Genomic DNA, 15,038 nt, shown 5'->3' on the forward strand with positions numbered 1-15,038 from the left:
TTGCCAAATGCTGTTTTAAACAAAGTGCCCTCAGTCACAACTTGCTTTCTCCAGAGAAAATTACTCTGTGGCCCATCAATTCATCTTTACCATCACCATGGGAGTTCCTCTCCAGCTCTGCCCCTGCACATCTCCACATCAGCCCACCCCAGCCTGGTTTTCAGGGCTGTTTGTCCATGCTGAAGGCAACAGCCCAGAACACAGTGACACACAACACGCAGCGCCTCAAGACACAGGTGCACCTACTGAAACAACAACATTTTGTCTTTATTAGGAGTTCCCATGGTAATATAACACAGAGTTCTTAAGGAATAAAACACAAGACTTGGGGTTGGGATGGGGGGGTGTTTTTGCCATTGAAACAATGGTCAAATATCAGTACTCCTCTTTGTCTACACACATGATCAGCTTTAGCACTTACAGCTCCTCCACTCATGGTTCACAATCACAAATCCAAGGGTTAAATCCAGCTAGTATTAAATCCTACTTTTTTCTTTTATTATTTTTAGAGCTTCAAGTCACTGCGGTTAATTAATTAATTCATTAAGTCATTGTCTTTTTTTTTTTAGCATTTACATATGACATTCATTAAACAGACACAAAGCGGACGAGCTCTCACAGAAAAAACATGCTTACATAGCCTGCAAAAAACTTTTTTTTGTGATTTTTTTCTTTCCTTTTCAAGAACAAATTAAATTTTAACAAGTTATTATGAGTCAGTGAAGGAAAAAAAAAGGAAGACTTAAGTGAATACTGAAGAGCCGCAAGTGTTTCGTAGAATTGAAACGGATCTACAATTCTTTTTTTTTTCTCCCCAACTCGTTCAAATTGATTTTAACATACAGGTGACAAAGAAAAATATTTAAAAATGAAAATAGCTGCAATATATATATTAAGTTCATGGATTACTTAACAAAAAAAAGTGCAAACTCTTTATGCAAAACTAGAAGACCCAGGAGTTGAATCTAAATGCAAAATGCATGGAGAAATATGGCAAAGTTTTTCTTAACTTTCGTGTTCAAAGGGGCCTAAAGAGTTTAGGTGCTGCAGCTGGGAGGGTTTAGGTAGCTAAGTAGCTTCCAGAAACTTTGCAAGTCCCAGCATTGATACCTCATAACAACAAATTTGGTACTCATATCTTGAAAGCCTTCATATATATATATAGGTTTTCTTCCTAAAAGAACCTGTAAACACCATTTAAGAAAATACAGCTACGGACAAACAAGGTTGATGGAGGTGGCAAAGCACAAAGAGAAGAGGGAGCACAAGATGCAGCCAAGTCCCAGGGCAGGCAAACAGTGGAGGCAACGCTGTGGTAATAAAAGCTCTCTGTGCTAAAACAAGTCCTTGGGACTGCTGAGCCCTCCAGCTATGCCTAAGTGGGGATCTCATGGCACTGGTTTATCCTCCAATGTCCCAAAACCAATAAGCCTCCCTGTCCCAGAGCTACCAGACCTTTAATCCCAGAGGGTGGTTAAACACCCAGACCCTGCTGGCTGCCCCAAAGCTGAGGCATTCCTTTAAGGACCACTGATGGTGTCTCAAATCCTAGGCATGTGAGGCAGGGTGGGGAACAGCCAGGCCTTCCCAAGGGGATGTGCAGGACTTCTGCAGGGCTGGGTAGCTGTGACATTCGTACAAGAGATTCTCAGCTGCTGGGGACCCAGCCAGCTCCCAGTTACAGCAGCTGGGCCTGGAATGGAATTGCCACAGGTGCTCAGCACACACTCCCTGACTGCCCTTTGAGAGCTAAAGATAAGCCCTCAAAGCTTTAAATAACCTTTCCTTGATGGCCAGGGAGGGAGTTTCTGCTACAAAAACCTTTCAGGCAACGTGTTGCTCTTTGCCCACAGCTCTCTGCCTGTCTGTATCCACCTTCAGGGACAGAAGAAAAACTGCTACAAACTCTTCCAGATACTCCATCCTAGCAATTCAGATGGTGTCCAGCTCCTCTGTTTGCACCAGCTCAAGACCTGATGGACTGAAGATCCTATGGACCTGCTCCATGCCCTTACTGCAGCTATGTGACAAGAAATGGCTGGAAAATGCAACTAAGGGACACCTGAAGTACCAGGGTGGCAGTGGCAGTAACACTGGCGGGAGTCTGTGATTTGGATGAGGTTTGGGAAGAACAGGGAGATTCCCAGTTCTCAGATAAGGCTTCGTAAACACAATGATTCAAACATATTGAAAACACACGCACAAACATTAAAAAAAAAAAGTTTCCTCAAGGACCTAATTTGCAGCAAAATCCAGAAGAAAAATGAAACCAAGGAAAAACCAACTGAACAGAACGGAAGTCCCCAAGGATTCTGGCTCACCCACTGGCTGGGGTGATGTTCTCTGCCATTGCTAGTGCTGGGTCCTGTTTCTCTCTCCTGGCAGCATCTAGTGATCTCAGCGCTGGTGGTGGAGAATGGCCATAGACAGGCTGGGATTCCTGTCCCTTCGTGCTTGCCTAGCTAATTCTGTTGGAACACAGAACCCTACAGAATATCCAGTTTAAAACCCTTGAAATACTCTTCTGCTTGACATTAAAAAAAAAAAAGATTTTTTTATGCATTTATTTTTTTTTCTTTCTTTTTTTTTGTGTGTGTGTGTGTCTTGAAGGCAGCTCCTGGGAAATTCACTTTATCCTTCCTTTACTAAAAGAAAGATGCTGAATAGGACAGAGACCACGTATCTCAAATACCCTCTTTACATTTACTCTTTCATGTCAGAGGTGTCAAAACACGGTTTATTTCTTTAAATGTGTAAAGGGCTGGGGTGGGGGGGGGAAGTGCGAGGGGTTGGTGAAGATGAGGAAGGAACCTGAGGGGACTGAAAGAGGTGCTTTTACTTCAGCCCCTCCCCACTCTGGGTGCCCGCAGTAACTGTCACAGGCTCTAAAAGAATCAAAAAGGGTCTCCAGGTGCCCCAGTCCCCCCAGGGTGTACCCGGTGGGCACAGGAGGGTTCGGTCCTTAGCCCAAGCTGGTGATGTTGGCACGGCCACCCGGCGGGGCCACAATGCGCTGGGTCGTGCGGCGTGGGATGTTGTCATCGATCTGTGCCCCTGCGGGAGAGAGAGGAGGAGTCACCAACTCTGCCGGTTTAAAATCCATGTGGGTGTGGCACTTTGATGCTGCCTTAATGGTTGGATTTGCTCTTAGAAGGCTTTTCCAGCCTAAACCATTCTGTGATTCTGTCTTTGGAGGAAAAGCCTTCACTGGCCCACACTGCCTTAATTCTGCTGAAACCTGTTCTGCATTAATAATATTTCTGCCCTCAGTGCCTGAAGCACCCAGCCCTGCACAGGTAAGAGCTGGATGTATGATTATCCCTTAGCCAGCTTTCCTATCTCTTTCTGTAGTCTCCCCTTCTTGCAACTGGAACATCGGCTGAGAAATCAAATCTTCCACATCCCAGATCCACAGCTGCTCTCAGCTGGCAAAGTTCTCTTGAAGTTTGTGTCATCTTTAAAAAACGGGTTTTTTGCTACAGCCTCTTAAAACCAGACAATTCCCATTTCTAAACACAGTTGGAATGGTTTTAAGCTGAAGGAGGGCAGAGTTAGATGAGATATTGGGAAGAAATTCCTCCCTGTGAGGGTGGGGAGGGCTGGGGTGAAATTCACAGAGGAGCTGTGGCTGCTTCATCCCTGGGAGTGTCAAAGGCTAGGCTGGATGCAGCTTGGAGAAACCTGGGGTAGTGGAAGATGTCCCTGCCCATGGCAGGGGGTGGGACTGAATGAGCTTTAAGGTCTCTTCCCACCCAAATTATTCCAGGATTCTATGATCTGCCCTCTCTAGACAGCCAGCTGAGGACTCAGCCCAGAACACACTGGAGTGTTCAGCATTCGTGTGACATCATGAGAAGAAGCAGGAATTTAGGACAGCTCCTGTACTACTCTTCTTCCTCCCTAAAGGGAAAAGCTCCCAGCTAAAAGCCCCCCCACAGCCTCTCTGATTCCATCCCTATCCCAGCAGAATGAACTCAGAGCATGGGAGCACAAACCAGCCATGATTTCAGTGCAATAAACCACTCAGCAATAAATCATTCCCAAAACCACATACCAGACAAGCTGAACCCAGACTGGTGCAGGTTCCTCACGGGCGGTGCCTGCTGTTTGGCAGGAGAGGTCTTGGCTGAGGACGCTGGTGTGACCGTTTTGGGTGTCACCGACACCTCGCAGACTGGGCCATCGTAGAGGCCTCGGGGCACCCCCCGCAGCTCAGCCAGCTGCAGGGAGAGAGTGCAACACAACCTTAAAACACAGCCACAACACAGCCCAACAGCTGCCCAGATGTGGCCCAGCCAATGGCACACATTTTGGGATTGGTTGTTGGTAAGAGAATTTGAAAGCACACAGCGTCTCCTCTATACTGATCCCTGGGGAGCTGCTCTCTATCTATATTTATTTTGTATCTATAACTAGATTTTGTCTATATCTATTTTACATCTATATCATCTCCATATCTATATCTATATATGTTTATATCTGTAACATATTTATATCTGTATTACACCTACATCTATATGATGTGTATTTCTATTTAATACCTAGCTCTATATCTGTATTATATCTATTTTATATCTGTATTACATCATATCTATATGTTTCTATCTATATCTGTATTGCATCTACATCTATTCCTATTTTATATCCATATCTATATAAATCTATCTATATAAAACATGTCTGTGTCTCTGTCCAACCCAAACAGTTTTGCAGCAAACAACTATTCTCCTACAAGCTAAAACCAATGTTTGTGCAGCTCAACACCTTCCACCATGGAGAATTGAGGTGCTCTGAGTCCAAGAGCACCCCAAGGCTCCTTGGCAATATGCACTTGGCTGCTCTGCACTCCCAAAACCCCACTTTTGGATCATCCTTGCTGTGCAGTACTGTGAATTGGGAACAGCATACATTCCTATTTTGGCTCTAGATTTTTGTGCAGGATAAGATGCCTACTAATTAGTATGTGACGTGGAATGTGCTGTGGCTCCAGCCAGTCTGTCCCCTGCCCCAAAGGTGCTGTCCTTTAATGATCCCAACCTACCTGCCACTGGATTAAAGGCTTCTGACAGGTCTCAAATGCACCTTATTACTCATTCCCAAAAAGCCAAGCAGTGCTGAGACCAGCAGGGCAGCCCAGAGGAGCCAGGCTGGCTTCAATAGCCAGCCCTGGAGCTGCAGGTTGGGATAAATGCAATTATTCCAGTTGAGATGCTGCCCAATTGGATTTATAGGTCAGACATGTATTTCTGTGGGAGGACACAGCAGAAACCAGGGATCTGTTCTCCATGGGGCTAAATTATGCCGGGTTGTAATTTTGATTACTTGCAATGTCTTCAAAAGAACAATCAAAGAAAGATGATTTTCAAGGAGTGGGAGGATCATTTGCGGCCACCAGAACCAGCACAGCTCAGGAGTTGTCCAGGAGAGGGCAACACTTCAAACAGCAAAATAATTTCTCCCTAGAAATGATTTCACCTATAACTAAACTCCTTCAATTCTCAGCAGCTGAGTTCAGTGTCATCTCCCCTGTCAGGCAAATTCAGGCATATCAAAAGACCGATTCAGTTTTGAATGTGTGCATTTTACAGAAACACTTTCCAACTATTTTAGCCTCTTAAAAATAGAACATTGTTCCTTTTCAGCAGTTGTAGGCTGTGCCTGTGACTCACTAGTCACCAGACAAGAGCATCTGATCGTATCTGCCAAAAGGGAAAGCAGCATAACATATCTGTAACAATAAATTACAATTCTAAATTGCTGCTGAGAGCTTTGATATATAAATGCTAATGGTAACTTCTCCTGGGACCTCTGTGACAGGAGAAACCTGGTCGGTTCTGGGTAGTTTGACACGGCCAAATTCGAGGGTTCCTGGACACATTTTCAGTTCGGCTGTCCTCAGACAGAGGAAAATTAAAACCTGCAGAAAACCCAAGCTCAACGCAAAGTATATTCCTGTAATGACTTGAGTGAACAGCAAAAATGAAAGAGGAATGAGACAAATGTGGCTCTCATCCAGGGAACAGCAGTGTGGCCTGAGCCAGGGGACAGCATCTGTTTTCCAGCCACTTTAACTCGGGGTTGTCAGAGGGAGAGAACAAATGTGCAGCCAACCATTGACACTCACCCTGCTCCTGGCTTTGATGCGCTTGTAAACGAAGTCAGGGAAGGGTTTCCTGGGGATGTACCTCCCAGAGCCCTCAGTGACGTGGAGATTGCCATCCTCCAGCACAATCTTGCCCTGGCTGATCACCACCAGGGGAGATCCACGGCACTCCATGCCCTCGAAGATATTGTACTCCAGAGACTGCAATGAGCAAAAACAGCACATAAGGCAAACATACTCACTCAGCAGAGCCGGCTGGGCTTTAATTAGCAATCACCAGCCATGCTAATTGCCAAAATTTTAAGGGCAGATGGAAGCAAACTCAACAGTGTTTACCTGAGCTGTATTTGTTGTGATTTAATAAAGGCTCTTATCAGTCTAAGTTTAGGGGTTTATTAATGCAAAATTTCCATTGAAATAAGATTCATAAAGAATCCCAGAATGGTTTGGGCTGTGAGGGATAAGTTCATCCCATTCCACCCCCTGCCACGGGTTGGGACACTTTCCACTAGATCCAGTTGCTCCAAGCTCTGTCCAACCTGGCCTTGGACACTTCCAGGGATGGAGCAGCCACAGCTGCAGGAAGAGAAAAAATGAGAGCCTCCCTATTTAAATATATTTAGGCACCTATCTCTATTGAGCTGGGGGCAGATTTAGGAGCCACAGAAAGCTTTATGTGAGTTTTCTACTAAAAAGAATAATTGTGAAAAATCTGTATTTCAAACCAGTGGTTTGGTTGATGGGTCAGGGACCAGGATAATCTTATTTTAATTTAATGGGATTACTCATCCTCAATTAACTGGATTGGAAACATCTCACCATGGAAAAAAGGCAAGTTTGAAAGAAATCACTGCAAATGTGAAACATCCTGGAATGAGATGCACTGCAACCATGTAATTTGGGGACTGTTACTCTAGTGATCATCTCTGAGTCAAACACAGGTCTTTTTTACCGAGTTAATGATGGAGTTTGCCCTTGAAGTGTGTTATAAGTACGGGCAGGCCTGAGTGCAGCTTTGCAATTAGCCAGACCAGTGGTTAAACTGAGTCTGAACCAGGTCCAGCCTGAAAAAAACTGGGGTGGTATAAAGGAGGAGGCTGGGTCAGGAGTTTATGGATTAGGCTGCTTCCAAGAACAACACCACCTCCCTCCCCAGCTCCTGATGTTTCCTTGCCAGAGAGTGGCAACAGCAGTGCGAATTCTTGGAAAATATCTGTGAGTTGCTAGAACATTTCAAAAAGTAGCAATCGTCCAAGGCCACATAATCAGAGGGTGTCCCTGTGCCTGACTGTCAAGGGGCCTTTTGTCTTCGGCTTGGCCAAACCAGGATATCCAGACTCCAAGGGCATCACTTGTATCAGTTTCTCCTCTAACACAAGGCATCGTGAGACCCAAAAAATTACAGAATTTCAGAATCAATAAGGTTGGAAAAGAGCTCCAAGGTCACTGAGTCCAAGCTGTGCCTGATTCCCACCTTGTCACTGGCCCGGAGCACTAAGTGCCATGTCCAGGCTGCATTCCTTGGACACCTCCAGGGATAGGGACTCCAAACCTCCCTGGGCAGCCCCTTCCAATGTCTAATTACCCTTTCCATGGAGAAATTCCTCCTGATGTAGCTTCAGGTGTGACGCCAGGTACTACAACAGGCGAAGCAATGACAGGGGATGAGGTCAGAGATGTGTTTGTAAGCAAACAAGCTGTGATTGCTCAGCTTTTCAAACTCTTGGGAATGAGAGCCCTTCCTCCTCAATGCTCTTGGCACAGCTTAAGGGGGCAGCCTTTGGCCACAGCTGAATGCTAGGGTCTCTTACACACTGCCAGGGTTTTGGGGGATCTCCAGCTCTCAGCAGACAAAAATACTTCTGAATGGAGCTGGTTCTCCTTTGCCTTGCCCAGATCCATGGCAAAATCACAGAACCAATCCAATCCTGGCTGCACTTGGGCATATTCACAAAAGAGAATGTCTATGAGTTCTGTGTCAGGAAACTGAAAGAGCCCAGTTCATTTCCCAAAGACAACAGCCACTAAATAGAAATAACTTTCAAGCACTCCACCCAAACTACTTCCAGCTCTCTGAGCTATTCATAACTACAAGCCCAGGTTCAGACCATGAATTCTGGCACCTAAAAGCAGTAAGTCCCTGGGTTCCCTCTTCTTAAGTAATTTCTCTCCAGATTGGAAGAAGTCTGAAAGCACCTCTAAGGCGACTGAAGTGACCAGACTCCTGTAATTCCTCTGTCAGAAGTCTAAGCAGAGGCAAGATGAAGCAAAACCATCTGTGACCAATTCTAACAAAGAGTTAAGTCACAGGGAAGTGAACCAAACCTTTAAAAAAATGATGTTTCCTTGTGAATGTGCCTGGGGATCCAAGTGTGGAAGAAAATTTTGCTCCTTCAGCTCCAGAGTGAATGAAAGTATTCATAGGAAAAAAGAACAAGTAGGTTTTTTTTTCCAGGGAAAGATTCCATAGGTTCATGGTCAGCAGCAAAACAAGTTGTCAACAAATGCAAACAGTGGCTGCTTTCTCTGAGACACAGCTTGAATGTCACAGGGAGACTCTAGCCAGGCCCCGGCACTGGCACCATTCTGCAGATTCCCACAGGCTGAGACAGCTTGATAACTGCAGGGGCCAGGTGTAAGGCATGGGATTCAGCAGAAGTGTCCCTAAGAGTGGCACCATGGCAGAAGTGACAGCCACAAGCTGCAGAAGAGCCTAAGGGGAAGGTCTGGTTGGTTTGGGTACTGCCCTTTGCCAACTAATTTGGGGGTGACCACCAGGAAAATCCTGACTCCACACACATGTGCCAGATCAGTGGGTGGTATAAATCCACTCAGACCCTGGATCTAGGCCAGATTTCCAGAAAAAGTGTCCATGAGCTGACAACACTTCAGTGAAAAGGGGCAGTTCCCATTTCCACCACTGGCAAGCCTGGATGTCATAAACAACATGTTGTCCTAAGAGGCCTTTGCATATTTTAGAGGATTTAAAGAGCTTTCTGTGAGCTCAGATCTATGTACCCAACACTCAGGAAGAGCAGACCTGCTCCCTGCTCCAGAGGGAATCCATGTGATTTCAGATGGACTCCTCCTGCTCACGCAAGTGAGCTCCAGACTGAGACCAGAGAGGGCTTCAGGCACAGGGAAAATGAGCCCTGAGTTGTCACAAGCTCCTGTTGCTGACAGCATAGCCTGGTACTGAGGAAGAGAGGAGGAAAGGAAGTAGGGAATGGTAGGGAACATCCTTACTATGTTGTGAGTCTTGGCAGAGATTGTCTTGACGCTGTCAGGATCCCAGATCACCAGGTCAGCATCAGAACCCACGGCGATGCGGCCCTTCCGCGGATACAGGTTGAAGATTTTGGCCGCGTTTGTGCTGGTCACAGCCACAAACTGGTTCTCGTCCATCTTGCCAGTCACCTGGGGGGACACCACAGGAGTCACTGCATGAGCCAGCTAAGAGCTGACAGTGCAGCAGATTCCCAAGGATCTCCACAGGGGTAAAAACACCAAGTGGAAGGACCATGACAAGAAAGTAACAGATTCCTGCAGCTCCTTCCACTCCGAATGTCCAGCTGAAAATGTAAACCCATGACAGGTGTGACCTACCACAGCCTTATCCCAGATGATGGACATCCTCTCCTCAGTGCCATTGGTTCCTTCAGGGATCAGGGTGAAGTTGTCCTTCCCAACAGCTTTCTGAGCAGTGTTGAAGGTGCAGTGGGCACTGCCGGTCACTTGGAGGTCACCACTGGAAGAAAAACAAAAGGTATTCAAGATATTTTACTGTCACAGGAATGCTCCTGAAGGTAAAACAGCTTTTTGCTTGCTGGCAGCAACATCCCTTATTTTATCACCCATTTCCTCATGATGAATCACGTGTTGTTTGAACACAGAAAGCTCTACTCACCAGGACAGTAGTGAGTTGAGAAAATCAGGAGTGGTCGGGTCAGGACTCAGTGGTGGGGATGTAACAAAAGCTGCTGCCTTTGCCCAGTTCTTGCTCCAGTAATGGGATCCATCGGTGCCCAGGCTGGCTGTGATGGGCTCTCCATACACCACGGTGCCTGTGGGACAGGGACACACATAACTCTTCTGTGAACACCAAGGAATGTGCACTTCCAGCTTGGCTCCTGGCAGAAAGCATCCTCCTGGGAAAGGACACGTGCTGCAGGGCTGCCTGGTACTTCCTCTGAAGCGTTAAATAAAGATATTGCTACTGACCAGAGCTGAGAGCAGCAAAATGTGCACAATCCTTTACACAACTGCAGAGGTTGGCACTAATTAATTGTCCTTGAAATGGTTACTGTAAAGATTTGTTTTATTGTTTATATTCATTTTATTATTTATTTATCCTGAGCCAAGAACTTTGTGGAAGAAGCTGGGAGCAATTGTAAGGGAATGAGGAGATTCAGTCTGATCTAGAAGAGATGTGCAAGAAAAAGAATTTTTAGAAGTTTTTATAAATTATAGTATGAATTAAAGACCTTCTAACAAGGCCAGGTTTCTTGGAGTACAGACCAGGTGGGAGAAAACTCCTAGCAGTAAAGTTTTTCTGCATACAAAGAAAACCCATCACAGGGGAAATATCAGAGTTCCTGGTTCACAAACACAATGCAAGGAAACTCTGTGATCTCCCCAAGGCACACAGCAAATCTGTGGCAGAACTGGGAAATGGAACTGCATCTCCTGATTGTCCAGTGCACTCACCACCAGTGCATCCTTCCTCCTCGTTAACATTTTTGGAACCACATGAAAGAAGAGCAGATCCTTAAGGCCAGGATACTCTGCAAGCTGGAACGTACCAGCACCATCTGCACACCAAGCAGATGCTGAAACTTCAAAAGCAGCACGAGCTGGCAGTCACAGGAATCTGCTTACCAAATGCAACCTTGCCAAAATCTGCTCAGTGCCCACCCACCTGCCTCCCCAAGCACTTCATGGGTTTGGATCTGCCTACCAATGATGTGGGCAGCTGAGATGGCAACCCTAAACACTTCAGTCAGGAAAGATGGGCAGAGGGGCAACCAGAGCTGGTCAGCAGGGTCTCACACCTCACCAGAGTGAAAAGACAGAATATTTCTTTCACTATATTGCCAGAGCTACTGTTATGTCTCTGGGGTCTCAAGACAGCTGGGAAAGAGCCCACTAGCTGAGGCAGGACGATGATTAACTGGCTCCATGCTGCTCCCAGGACCCTGCTGACACAGGAGGTCGGGGAACAGACTTTGCTAGAGTTTCCAGGAGCAGAGGAAGAAGCTCCCTGACATCACTGGCTACAAACAGGGCTCTGAAATCAAAGCAAGGCCAAACACACGCTGTCTATTAATGGGAGGCCTCTTGTGGTCCAGCACATTGGGGATATTGTTCTGCAGGGAGTGATGTCTTTGGGTCCCAGATCTGCCAGCGACAGAGTCTGCAGGGAATCTCCTCCATACAAAAGCCACTGGGAACATCTAGCTTTAAATAACTGTTCTTTGCCATTTAGCAAATCAATCCTTGGATTGATTGTTTTTGCCTTGAATAGTCTTCGGTTACATTTCCTCTGTTGTTTGGGAGGGCAAGACCAGTGCACGTGGCCCCTCTTGGTTACTGCACAGCATTTAACCTGAGTTATTTGAAAAACCAAACAGAGGATAGGGCACCATTTATACCCCAAATTCTCTTTATAAGGAGAAAACGCATTTTGAATGAAAACTGCATGTTTTGGCTCACTCAGGAGGCTGAGTGAAGTGATCCCTGTGGACAATCCCAGCACCTTTAACAGGCAGGGTAACATCCACCCAAGCCAAGCTGTGTTTTATGGCTTTCTGTCAGGATCCAGGTGTGTGCTCCCAAAGCTCCAGTCCTCTTGCAACTGGTGGTCTCAGGACACTGAGTGTAGCAAGAAGGTGTTTCTATTGATGCTCCACCTTTGTGGGGCACATGCCTTCAATATTTTATCTAGAAAAGAGAGACTTCCCTGGCTCTCAGGATACAACTGCACTATGACACCAAGTTCTTTCCTGGGGGGATGCAGCATGCAGCCACACTGCTAGGTCAGTGTATCTTCCTTCAGGATGATTCTCTCTGATGGAGCTGGGAAAGAAAGATTTACTCCAAACGGCTTGAGCTGCTTTCACAGACAGCCTTGAAAATCAGTCCTCCTCACCAATTCCTTTTACAGGAATCATGGGACCAAAATACTCCTGAGCTGATGCACAAACACCAATCCGTTTGCTGGAAATCAGCTCCTCTCGCACCAAACACCCAGATGGAAAGTGATGTAATTTATATACCCATCCAGGCTTATTTAGGCTGCAGAAAATTAAATCCAAGCCTTGTGAGGAAAGAAGGGGGTAAATCATCCCTCCTGGTTACTCACCCAACCTAAGAAGCTTTAAATAGAAGTGGAAGGTTCAGTCACAGGATAAAGCAGCAGACAGCACTCACTCAGTGGGCAATCCTGACTCCTTGAGGGCCAGGCAACAGGGGCAGGGCTTGGGGGAAGCTCCTGCATCCTTCAGAGTAGCTCAGCTCCCTCACAAGCCTCAGTCAGAGAGGAGAGACATGAGCAGCAGGTCTGAGTCTTGCTTCTTGCAGCATCCCCAAGCAGAGTTATCAGAGTCTGTCACAATTCCCAAACCTAACCTAGCCTGCTGGTTCCCATCCCTGCACGGATGTCAGGCTATGAGTTACACCACATGGAAAGCATCTATTCCACAAGCAAGAAGCACAGCAGGCAGCTGGAACTGGTGGGCCTCTTTGGCTACTCCAGCTAAATACAACAGGGCTTGTGAGTCAAGAACTCCATCAGGAATCACTGCTGACCCCAGGAAGCGTGGCAGAAAGCACCAAGGGAAAACCACAGCAGCTGGAAGGAGGACCCAGCTGCAGTCTCCAGGGGAATTCACTATATGGAGAGAGCATGGAATGACTCTGTGATATCATGAAGGCACATGGCTTGGTAGGGGACGATGAGTGTGAATAGACAAGTTCAGGACTGAGCAGAACAAGCAGCTCCTGGCTGTGACCCAACCACTGAATCCTTGTGTATGGGAAAGTAAAAAGAAACTTTCCTGTAGGGATGAAGCTGATGTTGGCAGGAGCTGAAGTGCATGAGCTAAGGAGGAAATAACTTACCCTTTTTCCTGGCTTGAGCAATGACATCAGCAGCACTTTTGCTCATCACCTTGGTGATGTACAGGGGGCAGTTGGTCTGGTTGGCAATGGTTATTGCCCGGTTCACAGCCTCTGCCTCCACCTGAGGAACAGAGGCAGCAGCAGGTCAGGGACACCCAACAGCACCCCACTCATCCTCAGAAGTCACAGACCCTGCTCTCCCAGAAAACAAGGAGTGACAAGGCATTTCCCACCTCTGAGCCTGAAAAGGCACAGTGTAATCACAGCAATTAAATGACATCAAGTTGCAGTCCCCTCTCATTAGCACTTTTTCTCCCAGGCTGCTTCAGAGCCTCTCTGCCTGAACTAAAACAACACTCCAGGTGCTCAGGGTCAGAATGATTAAGCCCCTTCTTTAGCCTAGACAAAAATAAGGAACTAAATGTTGACTCAACAGAACTGCTCCTGCTCCAGCCCACGCAGAAGGGAGATGCTGCACCACATACTCTGGTAAACCACGTTTGCAAACAAGCCTCCTAAATTGTACCCTCCACTACAATCTCTGGCTTGGGATCTGAGAAGAGTGTGAACCACCCCATAAATCAACTGCTTTTCCTTGCATGTGTACAGAGAATTAACCTCAGCCAAACTGAGGGTCACGTTGTAACTGCAGCCTCAGGATGGTGGGCATCGCTCTGATTTTATGGATCACACATCCTAATCAAAGGATCCAGATGGCAGATTGAACAGCTGGGTGATGCTCACTGTGCCTGCTGCCAGCAATGCCACAGACATTTTCCAAGTGAACAACAGAGGAAACAAACCCAGAGCATCTGGAAATCCCATCAGATTTCCCAATGCAAGAGGCTCCCAGAACCTCTCCCATGGACCCTGGTGGCACTGGCACACACTCAGAACTTGTGAAAATCTGCTCTGCAGTGACTGATCACAGCCCAAGTGCCACAGATCATCATCACCTGTCCCAGAATACATTGCCCAGACAGGTTGTGTCTCATTCCTGGAAGTGCCCAGGGCCAGGCTGGATGGGGCTTGGAGCATCCTGGAATAGTGGAAGGTGTCCTTGCCCATGGCAGGAGTGGGACTGAGTGGGCTTTGAGGTCCTTTCCAACTCAAACCACTCTGAGATTCTGTGATTGATGGCTCTAAACACTGCTTGGAGGAAAAGAACCACCAGCTTAGGGAACCATGGCCAGGATGATGTCCAAGTGTCCTGAACAGCTCTGCTCATGCCAGCAAAGCCACCACCTGCACCCATGCCCTGTTTGCTGCCAGAATGCTCCAGGAAAACAACAGCCAGGAGTTTTTATAGCAAACCAGCCCCCCAGAGTCAGCAGGGTGCTCTCTGGGACCCAAAGGGTTACAGCCCCAGGAAGGGGATGCTCACAAGGGGGTATTTTCTCTCCCAGATGCCCCAGGCATATGGCAAAGGCTGTGAGGGAGAGTTTTGTTCCAGGATGTTGGACCCAAAGTGTCACAGCCAGCAGCACTCACAAAGGGCGAAAAGAAGATCCAAGAAAAGCCCAGTTGTCCCTTCTGAGAGACAAGGGGAGGACTCAGTCAGGCCAGAGCTTCCAAGCCATGGCCTCCCTTTGCAAACTCCCCACTAGAGCAAGTCTGTGCACAGCTCTGCCTCTGCAGCCTTGGGAACCACATTTCCACCCCGTGCCTCAGTTTCCCTGCAGGCAAAGCAGGGATAAAACAACACACACCCCCAGACTTCTGGGCAGAAGGCATTTGAGCAACTGTGAAGCAGCAGGAGAATATTTTCTGAACAAGGCTGCTGAATTCCTGCCTTGTGCCCAGATGCTATGGTGAC

At 47.0% G+C, this 15,038-nt stretch overlaps 1 protein-coding gene across 2 annotated transcripts in view; it reads right to left on the reverse strand.

Annotated features, from left to right (window-relative positions):
* Positions 1–246: 246 nt before the first annotated feature.
* DPYSL2 (dihydropyrimidinase like 2) overlaps positions 247–15,038 on the reverse strand; it is a 52,392-nt gene continuing 37,600 nt past the window's right edge. For both annotated transcript variants that reach the window (XM_041424722.1, XM_041424721.1), the window contains exons 8-14: positions 13,223–13,343; positions 10,011–10,167; positions 9,710–9,851; positions 9,350–9,520; positions 6,125–6,304; positions 4,055–4,220; positions 247–3,054 (exon numbers count right to left, since the gene is read on the reverse strand). In XM_041424722.1, the coding sequence (XP_041280656.1) occupies positions 2,963–3,054; positions 4,055–4,220; positions 6,125–6,304; positions 9,350–9,520; positions 9,710–9,851; positions 10,011–10,167; positions 13,223–13,343 (1,029 nt within the window). In that variant the 3' untranslated portion in view covers positions 247–2,962. The remainder of the gene's footprint in view (positions 3,055–4,054; positions 4,221–6,124; positions 6,305–9,349; positions 9,521–9,709; positions 9,852–10,010; positions 10,168–13,222; positions 13,344–15,038) is intronic.

The sequence above is a fragment of the Onychostruthus taczanowskii genome, unplaced genomic scaffold (assembly GCF_017590055.1).
Source record: "Onychostruthus taczanowskii isolate IOZ18803 unplaced genomic scaffold, ASM1759005v1 scaffold84, whole genome shotgun sequence".
Taxonomy (NCBI): domain Eukaryota; kingdom Metazoa; phylum Chordata; class Aves; order Passeriformes; family Passeridae; genus Onychostruthus; species Onychostruthus taczanowskii.